This window comes from Macaca nemestrina, chromosome 12, assembly GCF_043159975.1.
Source record: "Macaca nemestrina isolate mMacNem1 chromosome 12, mMacNem.hap1, whole genome shotgun sequence".
Taxonomy (NCBI): domain Eukaryota; kingdom Metazoa; phylum Chordata; class Mammalia; order Primates; family Cercopithecidae; genus Macaca; species Macaca nemestrina.
In genome coordinates, this window is record NC_092136.1 from 108,487,501 (window position 1) to 108,506,926 (window position 19,426).

The 19,426-nt window shown below is 42.5% G+C and overlaps 1 protein-coding gene and 1 long non-coding RNA gene across 9 annotated transcripts in view; one reads left to right on the forward strand and one right to left on the reverse strand.

Annotated features, from left to right (window-relative positions):
• Positions 1-18,697, forward strand: part of LOC105493651 (uncharacterized) — a 33,336-nt gene extending 14,639 nt beyond the window's left edge. For both annotated transcript variants that reach the window (XR_011611045.1, XR_003020907.2), the window contains exons 4-5: positions 11,257-11,376; positions 18,532-18,697. This is a non-coding gene — a long non-coding RNA (uncharacterized lncRNA). The remainder of the gene's footprint in view (positions 1-11,256; positions 11,377-18,531) is intronic.
• Positions 1-19,426, reverse strand: part of LOC105493652 (exophilin 5) — a 90,369-nt gene that overhangs the window by 20,020 nt on the left and 50,923 nt on the right. For 5 of the 7 annotated variants that reach the window (XM_011761479.3, XM_011761481.3, XM_011761480.3 and 2 more), the window contains exons 2-4: positions 15,970-16,130; positions 13,356-13,518; positions 3,217-3,265 (exon numbers count right to left, since the gene is read on the reverse strand). In XM_011761479.3, coding sequence (XP_011759781.2) covers positions 3,217-3,265; positions 13,356-13,518; positions 15,970-16,130 — 373 coding nt within the window. The other 2 variants (XM_011761485.3, XM_011761484.3) reach the window with 1 other exon arrangement.

Genomic DNA, 19,426 nt, shown 5'->3' on the forward strand with positions numbered 1-19,426 from the left:
TTCCCCTTTAGCTTGGCTCTCATTCTCTCTTGTCTGCCACCATGTAACATGTGACTTTTACCTTCCACCATGATTGTGAGGCCTCCCCAGCCACATGGGACTGTGAGTCCATTAAGCCCCTTTTTCTTTAAATTACCCAGTCTCTGATATCTCTTTATCAGCAGCATAAATTCAAACTAATACACAGGCCCTGCCTGAGGAGCTCACACCAATCTGGACAAAGAGCCCAGTGTAAGAAGTGCCACATTGGAGGTGTGTTCCTAAGGGTACAGAGCTGGCAGTATCACTGGACAGTAGCCAGAGTTTGTTCAGGGATAAGGAGTAGTCAAGTGGCCCAGGCGTGCTCCTAAACATCCTGCAATACACAGGAGTCCAAAATGTCAGTGGTGCTGAGGTTGAGAGAAACTCTGGGCTAGATGATCCCTAAGTGTTTCTCTAGCTCTAAAATTTCTATGTTTTCTGAAATTTCTGTGTTTCTTTTGCTTCTTTTAAGCTTATGCAAATGTTTAAGTAGCAGCTTCTTTTTTAAGTGGAAGATCATCTAATAATATAGTACAACTTCCCATGAAATGGTGGAATCTGCTTGTACCACTCCTGCCAGGCTGCCAACCAAGTGATGAGATGCTCATCACCTCACATCTTGGGGAGAATTGCTATGGCATCAGTGGTCAATTTCCGGCTCTCTGTGGGGTTGAGGGGCTAGAACTTCCTTGAGTAAGTAAGAGAAATCTACATGTCATGTAGAAGCCTTATTTTAGATAGTACTTAAAAAATTTAGAGATAGTACTTTTATTATTTTTTCCTTTTATTATTTTCTCTCTCTCCTTCCTTCCTTCCCTCCCTCCCTCCCTCTTTTCTTTTTCTTTCTTTCTTTCTTTCTTTCTTTCTTTCTTTCTTTCTTTCTTTCTTTCTTTCTTTCTTTCTTTCTTTCTTTCTTTCTTTCTTTCTTTCCTTCTTTCCTTCTTTCCTTCTTTCCTTCTTTCTTTCTTCCTTAGACAGGGTCTCTCTCTGTTGCCCAGGCTGTAGTACAGTGATGCAACCGTAGCTCACTGCAGCCTCCAACTCCTGGGCTCAAGTGATCCTTCCATCTCAGCTTCCTGATTAGCTGGTACTACAAGTGTGTGCCACCACACCTAGCTAATTAAAAGCTTTTTTTTTTTTTTTTGTAGAGACAGGGTCTCACTATGTTGCCCAAGCTGATCTCAAACTCCTGGCTTCAAGCAGTCCTCCCACCCTGGCCTCCCGAAGTGTTGGGATTATAGGCATGAGCCACTCTTCCCAGCCTCTCTCTTCCTTTTCATAATAGCTATTCATGGGGAGCAACAATCACTGGGTTCCATTTCACTTATTCGCCTAGCTCTTGCCTTTTAGATTGACATGCTCCAAGCAGTGAAATGGTTACGTGCAAGTGGGAATCAGGACTGTCAAAGTAAGATGTCTATTAATCCCTAGACTGGATTTTCAAATCACCAAAACTTCAAATTAGCTCCACTTCTTCCAGGCGTTTGCCTTTCCTTTTACATGCCTTTTCTGCTTCAGACCCCATGGCTCTCAAACGGCAGAGGATGGTCAATCTGAACACTTGCCCTAGGAGAACCGAGAGTACAGAAGCATCCTGTACAGAAGCATCCTGGGGCAGGGCTCTGTCCTCTCAGAGGGCAGAGCTGGATGGGGGGGTCACGCCACTTCAGTCCACTGCTCAGTTAAAGCAGAGTCTCTGCAGGTGGGGAGCAACTGGGGTCCATGTGCAAATAGGGCATCAGAGCTGAGGAGCTGCTGGCATTACTGACTTCCCGCTGTGGAGTTCCAGAAACCCAGGCTTTCTAATCCTGAGTCTATTACCAGGGTGACCTGGAGTGTGATCTTTAACTCTTTAAACCTCAATTTCCTCATCTTTAAATGGGGGAGAATAATAGTATCTATTTTATAGAGTTTCTCTGGGGATTAAATGAAATGATCTATGTCAAGTGCCTGGAGGACAGCAAGTTCTCCATTAGAGTGTAGCAATTTTTAATGCTGGTGTCATGGTTAGGGCCGAGGCACATACAGGAGAAAAATAGGGATCAGTGTTATCCAGAAAGAAGTAGTGTAAAGAACCTCTGTTTCCAGACGGGCACAGTGACTCACATCTGTAATCCCAGCACTTTGGGAGGTTGAGGCAGGAGGATCACTTGAGGCCAGGAGTTCAAGACCAGCCTGGCCAATATGGTGAAACGCTGTCTCTACTAAAAATATAGCTGGGCATGGTGGTGTGGCCCTGCAATCCCAGCTAATTGGGAGGCTAAGGCAGGGGAATTGCTTGAACCCTGGAGGTAGAGGTTACAGTGAGCCAAGATTGTACCACTGCACTCCAGTCTGGGTGACAGAGTAAGAAACTGTCTCCAAAAAAAAAAAAAAAAACACCTCTGTTTAATGCACTCCTCCTCACCAGAATTTTACCTCACGCTTTTTGCAAAGAGAGAGGGAGACAGAGAGAGAGCAGAAAGAGAGACAGAGAGAAAGAAAAAGGGAGGTCCCAGTACTAAGGCTTTGATCCACTGATAAATATATTTGCTTTCCTCCTGCACACTTTCAAAACCTTCCTAAAGGTGCCTTCCAAAACTCTCCATTTCTTTTAGCTCCAAACCATACAAGTTACACAGGAAGACACAGGCATGTGTAGACCAAAAGTTATGACCATGAAAAAGCAGAAACAGAACTCTTAAGCTTCTTTATCTTATCAGCATCTGAACACGGTGACAAATTTAAATTTTAGCCTCTGAGGAAGCGTCTCGCTGGGTCAACCCTCATGCAAACTTGCTCCTGCATCTCACCTATGAGTGGTTTCCTCTTTAAGTACAAATGATAACCACACTCAGAAAGGGTCTGGTCCAGACCCATCCTGGCTGGCAAACGTGGCTGTGGCTCCTCCTCTGGCCGCCTCCTCTGCCCAACCCCTTAGGGCTGTACGGGAGCAACACGTGGAAAAATATCAGAGATGCCACTGATGGCGTGAGTGGAAACATGATGGCCTCACTCCTTCCTGGTGAATTCCAGTACCAAAGTCAACTGGAAGCCAAATATAATTCGGAAAATTTGAACTCTTGAGGAGAAATCCAAGCTTCTAAAATAAATTTAAAACTGAGCCGAAGGGAATACTACTTAAATAGGTAGCCACCCTGGGATGACATAAATTCTGAATTTCTTAGGGTAACCGGTAGTTATCTGGTTACTTACCACAGCAGCTCCCCTCACAGGCACGGGAGGTCCTGCGTGGCCGTCGCATCTGTGGAAATAATTTGAAATGATTTCTTTGAAGAAGCGCCTAACTTTTACCAGGAGGAAAAATCAACAGCACATTTGCCATTAGATTTTGACATCTTGAGAAGATCTATTTCTAATTCACCATAGAAAGACGTTTCTTCGTTAGTGCATTATTGAAGAAAAATAGAAACCGTTTTCTATGATTACATAGAATCAATGCTTTACATCTTCATCCCTCAGGTAGCCTAGAAAAAATTACGTATTAGTGGATTTGCATTTGAGCACAACATAACACATAAAATATAATAGCTATGTTTGTTGCACTGTTTATTCTGTGTCAGGCTCGATCTTTGTGCATGTTAATTCATTTAGATACTTCACTCTCCTGAGATGGACATTATGGCTACTCCCATTTTACAGATGAGAAGATGGAGGTACAGAGAAGTCAGAATACACAGTTAGTTGCTGAGCTAGGAGTTGGGCAAAGGCTGTCTGGATCCAGAGCCCTCTTTCTTTCCTTTTCTTTTTTGAGACGTAGTTTTGCTCTTTGTCGCCCAGGCTGGAGTGCAGTGGCACAATCTCGGCTCACTGCAACCTTTGCCTCCTGGGTTCAAGCAATTCTCCTGCCTCAGCCTCCCGAGTGGCTGGGATTACAGGCGCCCACCACCACGCCTGGCTAATTTTTGTATTTTTAGTAGAGATGGGGTTTTATCATGTTGGCCAGGCTGGTCTCGAACTCCTGACCTCAGGTGATCCGCCCGCCTCGGCCTCCCAAACTGCTGGGATTAGAGGTATGAGCCATGGTGCCTGGTCAGAGCCCTCTTTCTTACCCAGCACAGCATGATGACTTTTTTTCCTAATGGGAAACAAATTTTCTGTTTCTTTGCATTTTTATTTTAAAGAGCAATTAAGTAATGACCAGATTTAACAGTACATAAGATAATTTTGTTTCTAAAAAAGAGAAAAAAACCACCACCACAACAATGAACATTGCTTTAGGATGTTGACTTCTATAAAGATGCCTGACTTACTAGGAAACCATTTTGGAAGTGAACAAGTATTCTTTTTTTTTTTCTTTTTTTTGTTATACTTTAAGTTCTAGGGTACACATGCACAACGTGCAGGTTTCTTACATATGTATACATGTGCCATGTTCGTGTGCTGCACCCATTAACTCATCATTTACATTAGGTATATCTCCTAATGCTATCCCTCCCAGCTCCCCCTACCCCACGACAGGCCCCAGTGTGTGATGTTCCCCTTCCTGTGTCCAGGTGTTCTCATTGTGAACAAGTATTCTTTTAATATTTGTGTTGCTTTCTCAAATTCAATGAGAAGGTGACAAATTTAAGACCTAGGCCCAGAACTGAGATAAATTTTAATCTTTTATTTATTTATTTGAGATAGGATCTCACTCTGACACCCAGGCTGGAGTGCAGTGGTGTGATCTCAGTACACTGCGGCCTCAACCTCCTGGGCTCAGGTCATCCTCCTACCTCAGCCTCCCAACGTGCTGGGATTACAGGCATGAGCCACTGTGTCTGGCATAATCTTTTAAATCTATAGTCTTATGCCAAGGGGTTCTCTGTCTGAATTCAAGATTTAATAGACTGTCTAGGTGTGGTGGCTCCCGCCTATAATCGAGCACTTTGGGAGGCCAAGGTGGGTGGATCACTTGAGGCCAGGAGTTCGAGACCAGCCTGACCAACATGGAGAAACCCTGTCTCTACTAAAAATACAAAATTAGCCAGGTGTAGTGGCAGATGCCTGTAATCCCAGCTACTTGGGAGGCTGAGGCAGGAGAATTGCTTGAACCCGGGAGGCAGAGGTTGCAGTGAGCTGAGATTGCGCCATTGCACTCCAGCCTGGGTGAAAAGAGCAAAACTCTGTCTTAAAAAAAAAAAAAAGATTTAATAGGCTATAATGACTGAGTGCTCTGTATGAAATCAGGCCCTTTTCTCCACTGACAGAACAGTAATGGGGATCAAGAGTTAAAGAAACTGGGTCTCTAGGTCCAGATCAGTTAAAAGTGGCAAGGCACAGTTGTCCATTCAAACTTCTAGCTGCTCCATGGTTCATAAAAGTTGAACATAAAACCTGGGAGACGAAATAATTTTATATCCTTAAGATAACCACATGCATTTTATAGTTCAGCTCAGAGTCTTGCAGAAATTGAAATGAAAACTATGGATTTTTCCATATAACTCTGAAATACTGGATCTACTAATAATATCTAGGAGTTAAATACTGCTTTTATTTTTATTCTTCTTTTCCATACTCATTTATTGAGCCTGTTTTCCTCCTACACTCTGCATACTATGTTGAGCTCTTTGGAGGAAACAAATATGGCTCAGATAGGGACCCTGTTCTCTGAGAGCTTTTAGGAAACAGCAGATGTGTAAAGAGCCAAACCCTAAGTCAAGACTTGATAAGGACGATGAAGAGGTGTAAGTAAAATGTATGGGAAATGCAGAGGGGCCAGCCAGCAAGCACTTCCTGGGACAAACAGGGAAGGCAATAGGAAGATGGCAGTGGAAGCGGTACAAGAGGCTAAAGAATAGCCTGAGCAAAAGCTTGGAGATGGGGGCACTGCAAGGGAGGTCGGGGACTGGCAAGTAATCCAATATGCCTGGAGCCAGGACTACATGCCAGACTGTGAAGGTTCTTTCTGGAATCCTGCTGGGCTACAGCCCTTACGGTGCTTCCCCACCGTCTGACCCCTTCTGATTTGGAGTGAGGGCAGCAGGAGCAGGTTTCTGAGAATGGCAGGTGTGAGGGAGATGCAGCTAAAGGACCACAGGGTGCCTGGAGCACAGTTGGGATGCTACCACCAAGTGTGAGGGCATGCAGCGAGTGGAAGGACACATGCTTGCCTAAGAGTGCCATGGTTGCGTGTGCTCCTGTGGACTTGCGGAGAAGAGTATAGGACTCAGCAGTTTTCGGGGCCCAGAGTCTCTGCACCCACTCCCAGGCCTTCCCACAAGTTAATTTATGTTTCTGATGTGAAGAGTTTCCACTTGGAGAGTCAATAAAAGCAACAGTGGTATCATTAAAACTATGCTGGTAAAAGCCCCCTGGACTTGGTCATTTCAAGGGATACTAAGTTACCTCGTCTTCTGCATTTACCCACAAGTCCTATTGATGCTGTACCTGAGATATTTCACATATATCCCCATTTCTCCATCTCCAGTCATTCTGCCTGAGTGTCAACTTTCACAGTTTTTCTTCTGGACTCCTCTCCATCCTTCACACCACCAATAGAAAGATCTGTCTAAAATGCAAATTTGATCTTATCAATCCCCTGCCTAAAAATCTTACAATAAAGTATTATCCAAAATCTCAACATGAGGCCAGGCGCAGTGGCTCACACCTGTAATCCCAGCTGAGGTGGGCAAATCATTTGAGGTCGGATGTTTGAGACCAGCCTGGCCAACATGGTGAAACTCTGTCTCTACTAAAAATACAAAAAATTAAGAAAATTTTAAAAATCAAAATCTTAACATGACATAAGGCTTTTCTTTAATCTGGCAAACACTCCTGGATAATCCAGTGCCCTTCAAGTCTCATCTGCTCACATTCCACCCTTCCACAGGTACCTGTACTCTAGATTTGTCAAATTAATTCCACCTTCATTAAATATTCTCTCATTTCCACACCTTTACAGACACCATTCAGAAATTCTCACTCAATAGAGTAGGGTGGGGCTCAAGAATATCCTTTTCTAACTGGAACCCTGGGTGATTTCCCCCCAAGTGTTGGTGGGGCACACTTTACCCACTGTCCTACTTGTCCAAAACAGAATCTATGTCCTCCTTCCATTGCAGTCCTTCCTATCCACCTAATCAACAAATTCTGTTGATTCAAACTCAGAAATCCCTCTCAAACCCATCCACATCTCTAACATCTCCCTGACTTTACCCTAGTTAAGACATTTATCATCTTTTGGCTTTTTTGCTGTAATAGCCTCTTAACTGTCCTTTGTGTCCAGGTTTTTGTCCCAATCCAACCAATCCTCTACGCTTTATTCAGAGTGATCCATATAAACTGAATCATGCCACTTCTCTGCAGACTTCCATTTGCTCTCAGGTGAAAGTTGAAATTCTTTTCTGCATTCATAAAGCCCTGTATGATCTAGTTCCTGCATACTTTCCAGCCTCATAACTCACCTTCCTAGATCCGTTCTGCCATAGGGAGTTTCCTCAGTCGGAGTGGACAGTTCATCTCTACTTCTCTCTCTTCCTTACCCACCACATTCATTTCTTAGGTTCTCATGAGTCTACATTTTTTTTTTTTTTTTGAGATGGAGTCTCGCTCTGTCGTTCAGGCTGGAGTGCAGTGGTGCGATCTCAGCTCCCTGCAACCTCTGCCTCCCGGGTTCGAGCGATTCTCCTGCCTCAGCCTCCCAAGTATCTGGGATTACAGGCACCCGCCACCATACCTGGCTAATTTGTCTAATTTTTAGTAGAGACGGGGTTTCACCATGTTGGCCAGACTAGTCGTGAACTCCTGACCTCATGATCCACCTGCCTCGGCTTCCCAAAGTGCTGGGATTACGGACGTGAGCCACCTCGCCTGGCCTACATTCTAAATCTTGTATAAATCTGCCTATTCTTTTGTTTTCCTTCTTGCCTCTACCTTAGTTTAGGCCACCATTATCCCAGCAATCTCTACTTGGTCTCCCTGACCCTAATTTTGCCCCCTCAAATCTATTCTTTGCATACGGCTAGAAGAAAGTTTTTCAGTCTCTACACTGTTGACGTTTCTTTGTTGTGGTGATCTGTTGTGAGCATTGTAGGATGTTTAGCAGCATCCCTGGCCTCTACACACTGGATCCCAATTGCACCCTCCCCTCTTCAGTTGTGGAAAACAAAAATGTTTTCTTTTTATTGAGATAGGGTCTTGCTCTGTTGCCCAGGCTGGAGTGCAGCAGCACAATCAAAGTTCACTGAAGCTTGACCTTCTGGGCTTAAGCAATCCTGCTGCCTCAGCCTCCTAAGTAGCTAGGACTACAGGTGTGTGCCACCATGCCTGGCTAATTTTTTAATGTTTTGTAGAGATGCAGCCTGACTGTGTTGGCCAGGCTAATTTCAAACTCCTGGCCTCAAGTGAGCCTCCTGCCTCAGCCTCCCAAAGCGCTGAGATTAGAGGCAGCCACCACCTCTGACCCAAAAATGTTTTCAAACATTGCCAAAATTCCTTTGGGTGACAAAATCACGCTTGGTTGAAAACCACTGGGCTACAGTAATCTCTCTAAAATGAAGACCCAATTATGTCACTTCTCTGTTTAAAAACTGTCAATGGATGCATGTACACACATGGAAATATGCCAAAAGGTTAGGGTTTGTCCAGATGAGCTGGCTTTGGGTGATTTTATCCGTCATATGTATAAAACAAGGAGAAGAGTGGTATTATTTTAAAAGTATTAATGGCTCTCCCCACTGCCCGCAGGAATGAGTCCAAGCTCCTTAGGGGCAGTGCACATATAAGGCCCCTGTGTTGTGGCGTCTGCCAACCTCTCCTCCCCCATCTCTTATCAGCCCTCACCTTGTACTGGGTCACTGAACCTCAGTGACCTAGATGAATTCCTGCCTTCTCCACTCTCTGCACTTTGGTTTATGTCATTTCTTTGGCCAAGTGCAGCGTCTGGATTCTTAATTGCCTGGCTTAGTCTTATTTGTTTTTCAAAAATTAGCTGCCCTCTTCCAGGAAGGGATCTTGATCCTCTAGTCTGAGCTAAGTGCTTCTACATTGTTTCCTGGCAGGAACATCATGCGTCACCATAGCACTCACCACCTTCTACTGTCATTGTCACTGTACCCAGCTGTTACTTAGGCAGCTAGGCCACATGGCATCCCTGTGTGAATTCTACAGGGCACCCCTTTCTCAAGACCCCTTCCTGTCATTTGCTGGAAATTGCCATAAGACATGTACAAATCCATGACGGTCATGATGCAAGTGGCACATCCTAAAGTTCTGTGGCATGCTGCCTGCCTGACCTATGCAGCAATATGGTGTTCCCCACTAGAATATAAAATCCTCCAGGCGGGGACTTTGCTTTCATTTCACTGTTTGATTTCCAGCACTTAACATAGGGTCTGATCCAGAGGGGGACAGAAGCTTGATAAATACATGAAAGGGAAGCTATTACCTGGCTTTTATCCCCCATGCCAAAAATTCTGACAGCCCTTACCAGAGTGACAGGAAGCTAAGCTGCAGCACTTCCTGAACTTGAATGAGTACCCAAATATTCTGGAGAATTAAAAATAAATAAGTAAAGCTCCCTGTGCCTTACTTCAAAAGCACCAGGTTGGAGCCTGATTGTCTGTCTTCATTTAACAATTGCTGATGAGATTCTAATAATGATCGATCAGACCAGCTGGGAACCATAAGCCACCCGGGATAACACTCAAAACCACTCCCCTTGTCTTGTTTCTCCCTCTTGCCACCACAATGCTGCCATTTATCTGTGGACACCATGCCTGGAATCACAGAAGGAGCATTTCCAAAGAAGGAGCTTGCTTTCTCTGACTTCTCCTGCAATCTAGGTGTCTTAGATTCCTGTGTCTTCCAACTCAGACATAGGCACTCAACTAGCAACAAGCAAGAGTACACAGTAGGGCATTTGGAAGGAGGAGGGAGGGAGGAGGAGAGAAGGGGGGTAACAGAGAGAGAGAGATCAAGAGACAGAGAGACCAGGAAAAAAAAATGATCTGTCCTTTTAGTTTTCCAAAATAGAATTTGACCTTTTTACTTATGTAACCTAGAGTTTGCAGCTGGACTGTCTGAGCTGTGTACACCCTATGGGTCAGGAAAATTTGGACATGCCTGAGAGTAGCTAGGTGGATCCCCCAAAGCTCTTTGCATCCGAAGGGCAATGCACATCACTTATTCGTAGTAGGGAGGGCATCACTGGAATAATTGGGGGTCTGGAACAAGAAAGGAACAACTATAGATTCTGCTTGGCAGCTGAGAAGACTGCATGTATAAGCTGATGACCTACACCATTGGATGCCCTGTGGAAGGCATTTGTGAGATGACAAAGTTACTGAAATTCTATGGTAGGGGCTGAGCACATGTTACATGCACTAGATACCCCAGAACAAGACCTGTGGAAACATGACTTGCAGGAAGATGTTGAGGGAAAGCTACATGTATATATGTATACTTTTCTTGGATTTATTGGCTAGGAATGTATACATTAAAACAGAAATGGAAAGTATTTTTCTTTTTTCCTGGGGTTGGAGTGGGGTCAATCATTTATGAATAGGATTAAAATCATAATGGGATAATTTGGGAAGTGTATATGTTTGAGAAGAGGAGCAAATCGTATCTGAGGCAGAAGTGGTCAATCTTTTTGCTTTTTTTTTTTTTTTTTTTTTTTTTTTGAAACAGAGTTTTACTCTGTCACGCAGGCAGGAGTGCAGCGGTATGATTATGGCTCACTGTATCCTCCACCTCCCAGGCTCAAGTGATCCTCCTACCTCACCTTCCCAAGTTGCTGGAACTACAGGCTTGCGCCACCATGCCCAGATAATTTATCTTTTTGGTAGAGATGGGGTTTCAGCATGTTGCTCAAGCTGGTCTCAAAATTCCTGGGCTCAAGTGATCCTTCCGCCTTGCCCTCCCCAAGTGCCGGGATTACAGGCATAAGCCGCCATGACAGGCCTTTCTTTTTACATTTTTTACAAATTCACCAGGTCACTGTGTTCCTATGGCTTTTTATCTCTGATATTAGGAAATCAGAGCTTGAAGATATCATATCCTATTATTGGCTAGGCCTTAAAGGGAACAAGTGAATCTGGTGAAATGATGAAGTCCATGTTCTTCTGGGGAGGGTTGCCTATTACCCAGTGCATTTCTCAGTTAGAACCAAAGCTTAAAAAAGAGAAAAAAAAAGTCTCTGATAAGCACGTTTTAAAGTGCTGATCAGAAGGCTATCTTTCACCTTGTGTTGATTCTTTTTCTCCGATTTGCAAAAGATCCTCTAAATTGCTTTACTGATTTGTTTTCCAGAGCACTGAGTGTGCCAGTCAAGCCCTTGATGGCTTCAGCAAGTAGAAACCTGACTGCTGCCTGCAGAGGATGACTGTGTGTCCCTGGGCCATTTGTCAGTCCCTCCCAGGGTGCTTGTAGGTAAGGAGGAGCTCCTGAATCACAGTCCATTTTGCAGATTGATTTTCTATTTCAGATCAACACTGCCAAAGAAAGTTAGGTTCTACCTGAGATTATAAGCCCTTCATAATGTAAGACCTGATTTATATCACCTCCTCATAATACAATGCCCCCTTTAATAAACACTTCTTCTCCCACGTATAGGATTCATATCCAAATATTTAGGTCACATTCAAATTTAAAAATAAAAACAACATGATTTTATATTTCATCTTCTGAAACCTCTTAGGAGCAAAATCCAGTGCCTTTAATTATATTCTGCACCAGCAGAAATAATAAATACTTATCAATATCAATAATAATAAGATAAATGTTAAATATTCCATTTATGTTTTGAAAGTAAAATGCATTTGAAGATGACAAATTCTGAAAACTACTAAACACACATAAATATACTTAAATGATCATATTTATTTTATTTCTGCATGTTGTGTCTATGTTTCAATTCTCCCTGTTAAAAGACAGCTGCAAGTATTTCGATATCTAAGAACAACATTTGCTAAACAGAATGTTGCAAGAGTTTTAATGTTTTCCAGTTTGGTCTATAGCCAAAAAACATGATACCCAGAATGAAGATTATAGATCCATATCTTCTTTGATCCACCTTTGCAATGATTTGCAATATGAGCTTGGAAATAACTTGCCCATAGAATTAACAGGTTCCTCAACTTTTCCCGGTTTACTAATATTAGATGGTTCAGCTATACAACATTCTGCCTTAAAGAAAATCACCTAAGATACAAATGATATCACAAATCCTAGCTATACCGTGCAGTGGAAATATTTTTTTCTCCCTCAAAGAAATATTTACTGTGCAAGAAACATTTTCTCAATTTTAAATCCCCCAAATGCGAGAATCACTAGTCTCTCAAAAATTTTTACAAAGAGAAACGACTCACCTATTTGAAGAGTATTTCCTTGCTAGTGACTCTGGTAGCTACAGTCACATAAATCTACATTGTGGTCAGCTCTTTTTTTCATCAGACAAAAACAGCCTCGGGTGAAAGCTGGAAGTGAAAAACCCTCCATTCACCCAAGAGGGGAGGACAGTGGTCTGCTAAATCCAGCAGCCTCATCACACGACCCACCAGCTGCTTGCTGCCTCTTGTTTCTCAGCGACAGTGACCTCCAACACCTTTTATTTAGTGCTGCAACACACCGTGTGATTTGACGGCACACGGAACACATCACGTGCCAAGCCAACACCTTAAGAGGGTGGGAAGCTTTGCAACCAGGAAGACATGCCGAAAATATTTAGCAGTCAGCTCGATTGCACTTAAGCATAGCCTTGCTTGTTTTTCACAAAGTAATCCAACAACATACTGAGTCAAGTGAACTGATTTGCACAGTTCTAAACTGGGAACCATCTGGAACTAAGTTTCCGCTGCTCCAAAAGCTTCTCTTCCCTCACCTTATACATTCTGAGCAAACACATGGGAACAGTATTTCTAGTAACAGTAATCACATTTCCTCCCTCTGTTTTAGAATTCTGTTTTTCTCTAGTCTCTTAGTCTCACATTTTCGCTCACCTAGTCTTTATACCCCAACTCTCCTTATGACCAGGACGTGACCAGGACACATACTCTGCAAAGAAGGAATAGTTTTTATTTAAATATATCTTCCTGGCCAGGGCATAGGCCAGACTCTTGGAGCAGTGGAAAAACTGGCAATCACTATTTCCCAATATTTAACCCATCACTCACCAAATGCACCACCAATGCACGCTGTAGTTCGTTAGAAGTTGGATTTCAGGTGAGCCAAATTTCATGGTTTCCTAAGAACTTCATCACTATGCAAGCTAAGTCCCATTTCCTTTGTTATGAATACCAATTGAATTGAAATTCTAAGAACAAACATTAAACACTTTGAACACAAAACAGGCTGCTGGCCTCTGATATCGGATAACAAACGGGCCGTAACATGACCTGAGTTTAACTCACCCTTTCTGTCCCAGCGATGGAAGCTTTGAAGTCTCCTTTCCAGATTTCCTGAATGAGAACAGGGAAGCAAATGACGACCTGAAGCTCATCCGGGAAGAAAAAGGTGTTGGCTTCTTTTGATTAGTTACATTTTTAGATCTTGATGTAGGTAATTCTATTGGATCTAAAAAAAAAAAAATTGTAAAAATTTTACATCAATTATTTCCAAGTAAATATACTTGAAAGAATGAAGCCTCTGCTCTTACGTTACTTTCTCCCTCTATGCAGACTAGAGACAGGGCAGGCAACCTCACATGAAGACCTCAGGGACTAAGGGAGTCAGAACCACCTCTCTCCTGCGCCTCTGATGGTTCTGCCGCGTACAGAAAACTCAAATAGTAGGGAACGTTTCCACGTGTACTGTGAATCAAATTCCCTACAGTGTTCTTCCTCTCACCCAAGCTAGGAAGTCAGGGACCCCATTCAATTCTCATGTTGCTTAACCATGCTGTCCTTCAGAAGTTTTTATTTCAGTACCTTATAACAATGGTGATAGACACATACTACATAACTTCTTATACTGAAGAAAGTAGAGGAAAAGGAAATTAAGTCATTTAGATTGTTCTTCATTCGTTTCCAAAATCTATCTCTGTGGATATGTATTTGCTACATACATGGTTTATATATGTGTTTGCATGTAACATATACAGGGTGAGCATCCTAAACCCAAAAAACTTGAAATCCAAAATTCCTCCAAAATCCAAAAAAATTTGAGCACCAACATGATGCTCAAAGAAAATGCTCACTGGAGCCTTTCAGATTAGGGATTTTTGGATTTGGGTTGCTCAACTTTTCAGTTTATATAATGCAAATATTTCAAAATCCAAAAAGATCTGAAATCAGAAATACTTCTGGTCCCAAACATGTCAGATAACGGATATTCAACCTGTTTATGTATAATATATATGTATAGATAATATACGGGTATTACAAATTCAAAGGCAACATCAACATATACAAAATCCATAATATTGGCCAGGCACAGTGGCTCACGCCTGTAATCCCAGTACTTTGGGAGGCTGAGATGGGCGGATCACCTGAGGTCAAGAGTTCGAGACCAGCCTGGCCAACATGGAGAAACCCCATCTCTACTAAAAATACAAAAAAATTAGCCAGGCGTTGTGGCGCACACCTATAATCCCAGCTACTCAGGAAGCTGAGGTAGGAGAATCGCTTGAACCTGGGAGGTGGAGGTTGCAATGAGCCAAGATGGCGCCACTACACTCCAGCCTGGGTGACAGAGTGAGACTCCATCTCAAAATAAATAAATAAAATTTTAAAAAATCCATGATATTATAATGATTTTGGACATGCTGACTTTATAAATATTAGGAGAATTTAGGACAAGGGAAAAGTCAAGAGGGTATGTATGGGGGTGATCTAAAAAATCTGAACTGTGAGTTCAGATATGTAATAAACAGATATGTTTATTATGAGAGTTGCAAGATATTATCAATATAGAAGTTTAGAATTATTTTTACATGTTTCATGATGTTACTAATGTTAATAACATGCAAAAAAGTAGTCAATGTGACTCTGCGCCAGTAAAAAGATACTTTATTTTAGTATTTTATAGTTTCTAGTGCACTTTGGTTATCTTCGCAATAGCCCTGTGAAAGCAAGTTTTCTTTTTTTCTATATAGAAGGCATTTATTAGAACTCATTCATAGAGTTTACCAAAGTTCCAGAAGTGTGGCAGCTCCTCCACCACCTTCCCTCCCTTCTCTGATCTCTGATTCTCCTTTCCTCCACCCCTCCGCTTTTTCTTCCTCCCCCTTCATCATAGTCATCCCATTTATTTAAGTGCTTACCCTGTTCCAGCTTAGTATTTTATTATTTATTTATTTATTTTTTGAGGTGCAGTCTTACTCTGTTGCCTAGGCCGGAGTGCAGTGGCATGATCTCAGCTCACTGCAACCTCTGCCTCCTAGGCTTAACTAATCCTCCCGCCTCAGCCTCCAGAGTAGCTGGGGCTATAGGTGGGCACCACTACGTCCAGCTAATTTTTGTATTTTTCTGTAGAAATGAGGTTTCACCATGTTGCCCGGGCTGGTCTCAAACTCCAGGCACCTGCCACCTCCTGCCTCAGCCTCCCAAAGTGCTGGGATTGCAATTGTGAGCCACTGCCCCCGCCCAGCTTAATACACTATACACATAATTTTACTTAATTCTCATAACCACCTTATGAGGTGTAGGTATCATTGTATCCATTTAAAGATGAGGAAACTGAGGTTTACAGAGAGTAAATGACTTGAACAGACTCACATGAATAGAGACAGAGTAGATTTGAATCCAGGCCTCTGTTGACATCACAGTCTATATTCCTACCCACTATGCTATCTTGTCCGATTCAAAAAAACAAAAACAAAAAACAAAAAACCCCAAGACATTATTACAGTAAAATTTCAGTTCACTTTTTTTTAAGTGTATATTGTATTATAAACTTTTGTGGCTTACGACTTTAAAATATTTCTAAACATGGATTGGTTACATTGGAGATCCACTGGGCCATTATCTACAATACTATGCCACAGAAAAAAAGAAACCAACTTTAAATCTAAAGTCTTTTTCTTACCATTTTTTGCCATCTCCTTCCTTAGCCTGTATGTAAGTGGTTGTTTTAACATCTGGCTAACATCTGTTTCGTTGCAAAACTTTTTTCTTTGAATTTCTTCAAACCATTCACCAGTCACTCCCTGAAGCCATCTGATATCCCTCTTTGTCTTCTGAAGTTTGCTGAAATAAAATAAAAACATTAGCGCAGTCTTTATTTATTTTCTTAACATCAAGCTCATCCTTAAATCAATGTACTTTTTTTTTTTGAGATGGGGGTCTCACTCTGTCACCAGGCTGGAGTACAGTGGCACAACCTCATCTCACTGCAACCTCCACCTCCTGGGCTCAAGTGATCCTTTCACCTCAGCTTCCCAAGTAGCTGAGACCACAGACGCATACCACCATGACCAGCTAATTTTTTCTATTTTTAGTAGACATAGGGTTTCACCATGTTGCCCAGGCTGGTCTCGAACTCCTGAGCTCAAGTGATCTGCATGCCTCAGCCTCCCAAAGTGCTGGGATTACAGGAGTGAGCCACCTGGTCCAGCCTCAATGCACTCTTTAAATTCATTCACATCTAATGCCAATTCATGTGATGGGCTAAACTTTACCTAATGGAGGAGCAGCATAATCTATGAGTCTAGAAAAAAAATGGCTCTAATCAGAATTTCCCTTTCAACACTGAATGTATTTTAGGTATATTCTTTTTTTTTTCTTTTTTAGTATTCTTTGTAAATATGATGGCAAAGTAAAAGTTTTTGCCAGTAGTTAAACTAATCATCAGGCTGATGAGGACAACCTGGATTAAGCAATGTGCTAAAACCTGACCTAATAATGCAATTGAATGATAGATGTTCTAATGACATGCAGAAACTAGAATATTCTCATTTTGATTACTCATTCATTCACTTGTTAATTCATTAAATGTTTATTGAGCAAAGTTAATCAATTTAGTGTTTATGAGGCCCCAGGTAGGCAATGGATTCAACAGTGAATGTAACAAATAGGATACTTGCTTGTCCATCCAGTGGTCAAAGATAAAAGCTAACATGCAGAAAAGAAATTATTGAATGTAACACTCTTGTTATTATGATTATTATTTTTTGAGACAGAGTCTCTCTCTGTCACCCAGGCTGGAGCGCAGTGGTGTAATCTTGGCTCACTGCAACCTCTGCCTCCCGGGTTCAAGTGATTCTCCTGCCTCAGCCTCCTGAATAGCTGGGATTACAGGCGCCCGCCACCATGCCTGGCTAATTTCTGTATTTTTAGTAGAGACGGGGTTTTGCCATGTTGACCAGGCTGGTCTTGAACTCCTGACCACAAATGATCACCCCTGCCTCTGCCTCCCAAAGTGCTGGGATTACAGGCGTGAGCCACCGCACCCTGCCGAATATAATGGTCTTAGATAACGAAGTTCTTTACACACAAAAACACAAAAGCCCATGAGTGAGCACAAGTCTAATGCAAAGGTAGTGGGGTAATTTGAGATGGACAGAAAAACCATGCGGCGCACAAATATGTCTGCCCTATATTGTCAGAACATGTGGCCTGAAATCCTATTACTTTTTTTTCTTCTCTCCTCCCCTTTCCTGCCCAATTCTCTTTCAAATGAAAATGCTGCTTTAAGTTCTTAATGAAATCACCAGTTGTTGTGATTTATTAATACTTTTTTCAAAGTAGATCATTTTGCTCTAATTAAGGAAGACTCTAGAACTGTTTGGAAATGAGAGGTCCCTAATTCAGAGGGAGATGTTCCTGGATGGAGGCAAAATGAACAGAAAGTGGAGTCTGAAGAACATGATGACAAGACTTATAGAGTGGTTGCTTTTAGATAGCACTAATGAAAAAGTTAGGCAAGTTGTTGGGTTCCAACCTTGGGAGATTCTGCTGCTTTGAAAAGTATTCCGTGTGGCTCAGCAGCTGTTATCCTTTATCCAGGGTCTGCTGTAAAGCACAGTGTTAGGGTCTTTGTATTGCTAAGGAACTGAAGAGCAAGATATTTGCGAAGTGGCAAATCTGGAGTTAAAAGGCAATGAACTGAGATGGCTGCAACTCAGGCTCCTGCTTGGGGCTATGATACTGCTATTTTATAAAATATTCGAGAAAGGAGCCAGAGGTCACCCTGCCCAGACTTGCATTTTGCAAAGCACTAGACAGCGATCAACATGTTCAACTTACAGAATTTGCATTGGTGCCTCAATGCAAATTTTTTGCCATTTCCTCCCTCTGATGCCTGGTACTCCTGTCTCTATTGCTACTTCATTTACTAACAGAGCAGACTAAGAGATCCTAAGTATCTGCTTCTAATCAATACTGGCTGCCTCTAACTTATGAACACCTCACTTACTAATGACCCACATTTGTACCCGACCTCCCCTTCCTTGGAGCCCTCCCTAATTGTCAGTTCCCCAAAAGCTGGCACCACCTTTCTCTGTTTCTGAAAACATCGGTCTCATTTCAGGAGACAGTCAAGCTACTTGACTTAGAAATGTTTCATATAAACAACATTTTCCCCATACGGGCTTGGAGTAATATTGACTCTCTTTTTACACATTTTCTTTATTTCTGCATTTATTTCTAGAGACAGCGTCTCACTCTGTTGCCCAGGCTGGAGTGCAGTGGTGCGATTATAGATCACTGAAGCCTTGACCTCCTAGGCTCAAGTGATCCTCTGGCCTCAACCTCCCCAGTAGCTGTGTAGCAGGACGAGCTGCAGACAAAACTCCTCAGACACCGGATTAAAGAAAGAAGAGGTTTTTATTCTGCCGGGAGTGTCGGCAGACTCGCGTCTTAAGAGCCGAGCTCCCCGAAAAAGAAATTCTTGGTCTTTTTAAAGGCTTACAACTTTAAGGGGTCCATGTGAAAGGGTCGTGATAAATCGAGCAAGCGTGGGAAACGTGACTGGGGGCTACATGCATCAGCTAACAGAACAAAAAGTTTTACAATGTTTTTTTCATACAGTGTCTGGAATTTACAGATAACACAAGTAGTTTAGGTCGGGGTTGATGTTATTATTATTACTTTTTTTTAACTTCTAGGGCCGGATGGTGGTGCCAAGGTTGTCTGGCTATTTATCTTACTTTTGTTTCTTTCTAACTTTTTGCTTTCTCTCTTTCCTCCTGTCTTGTGAACTAGGCAAGGTGGGGGGAGGAGGGCAGCAGGAGTAGTAGCGGTCTCCTTCCTTAGCTGGGACCACCGTCCCTGACTGATTTTTGTAGAGACAGAATCTCACTCTGTTGCCCAGGCTTGCCTTGAACTCCTGGCCTCAAGCGATCCTCCCGCTTCAGCCTCTCAAACTGTTGAGATTACAGGCATGAGCCACCATGCCGAGCCCTGACTCTCTTTTAAAAGTAATCACAGTTCACTTAATCGTACCTCAAGCTTTCCTTCCACGGTTGTGTACATACCCACCACTGCCTGCTTCTTTTCTGTCTTCTGGCCAGTGAAGCCAGAAATCTGTATTTCCCTGAAAGTAC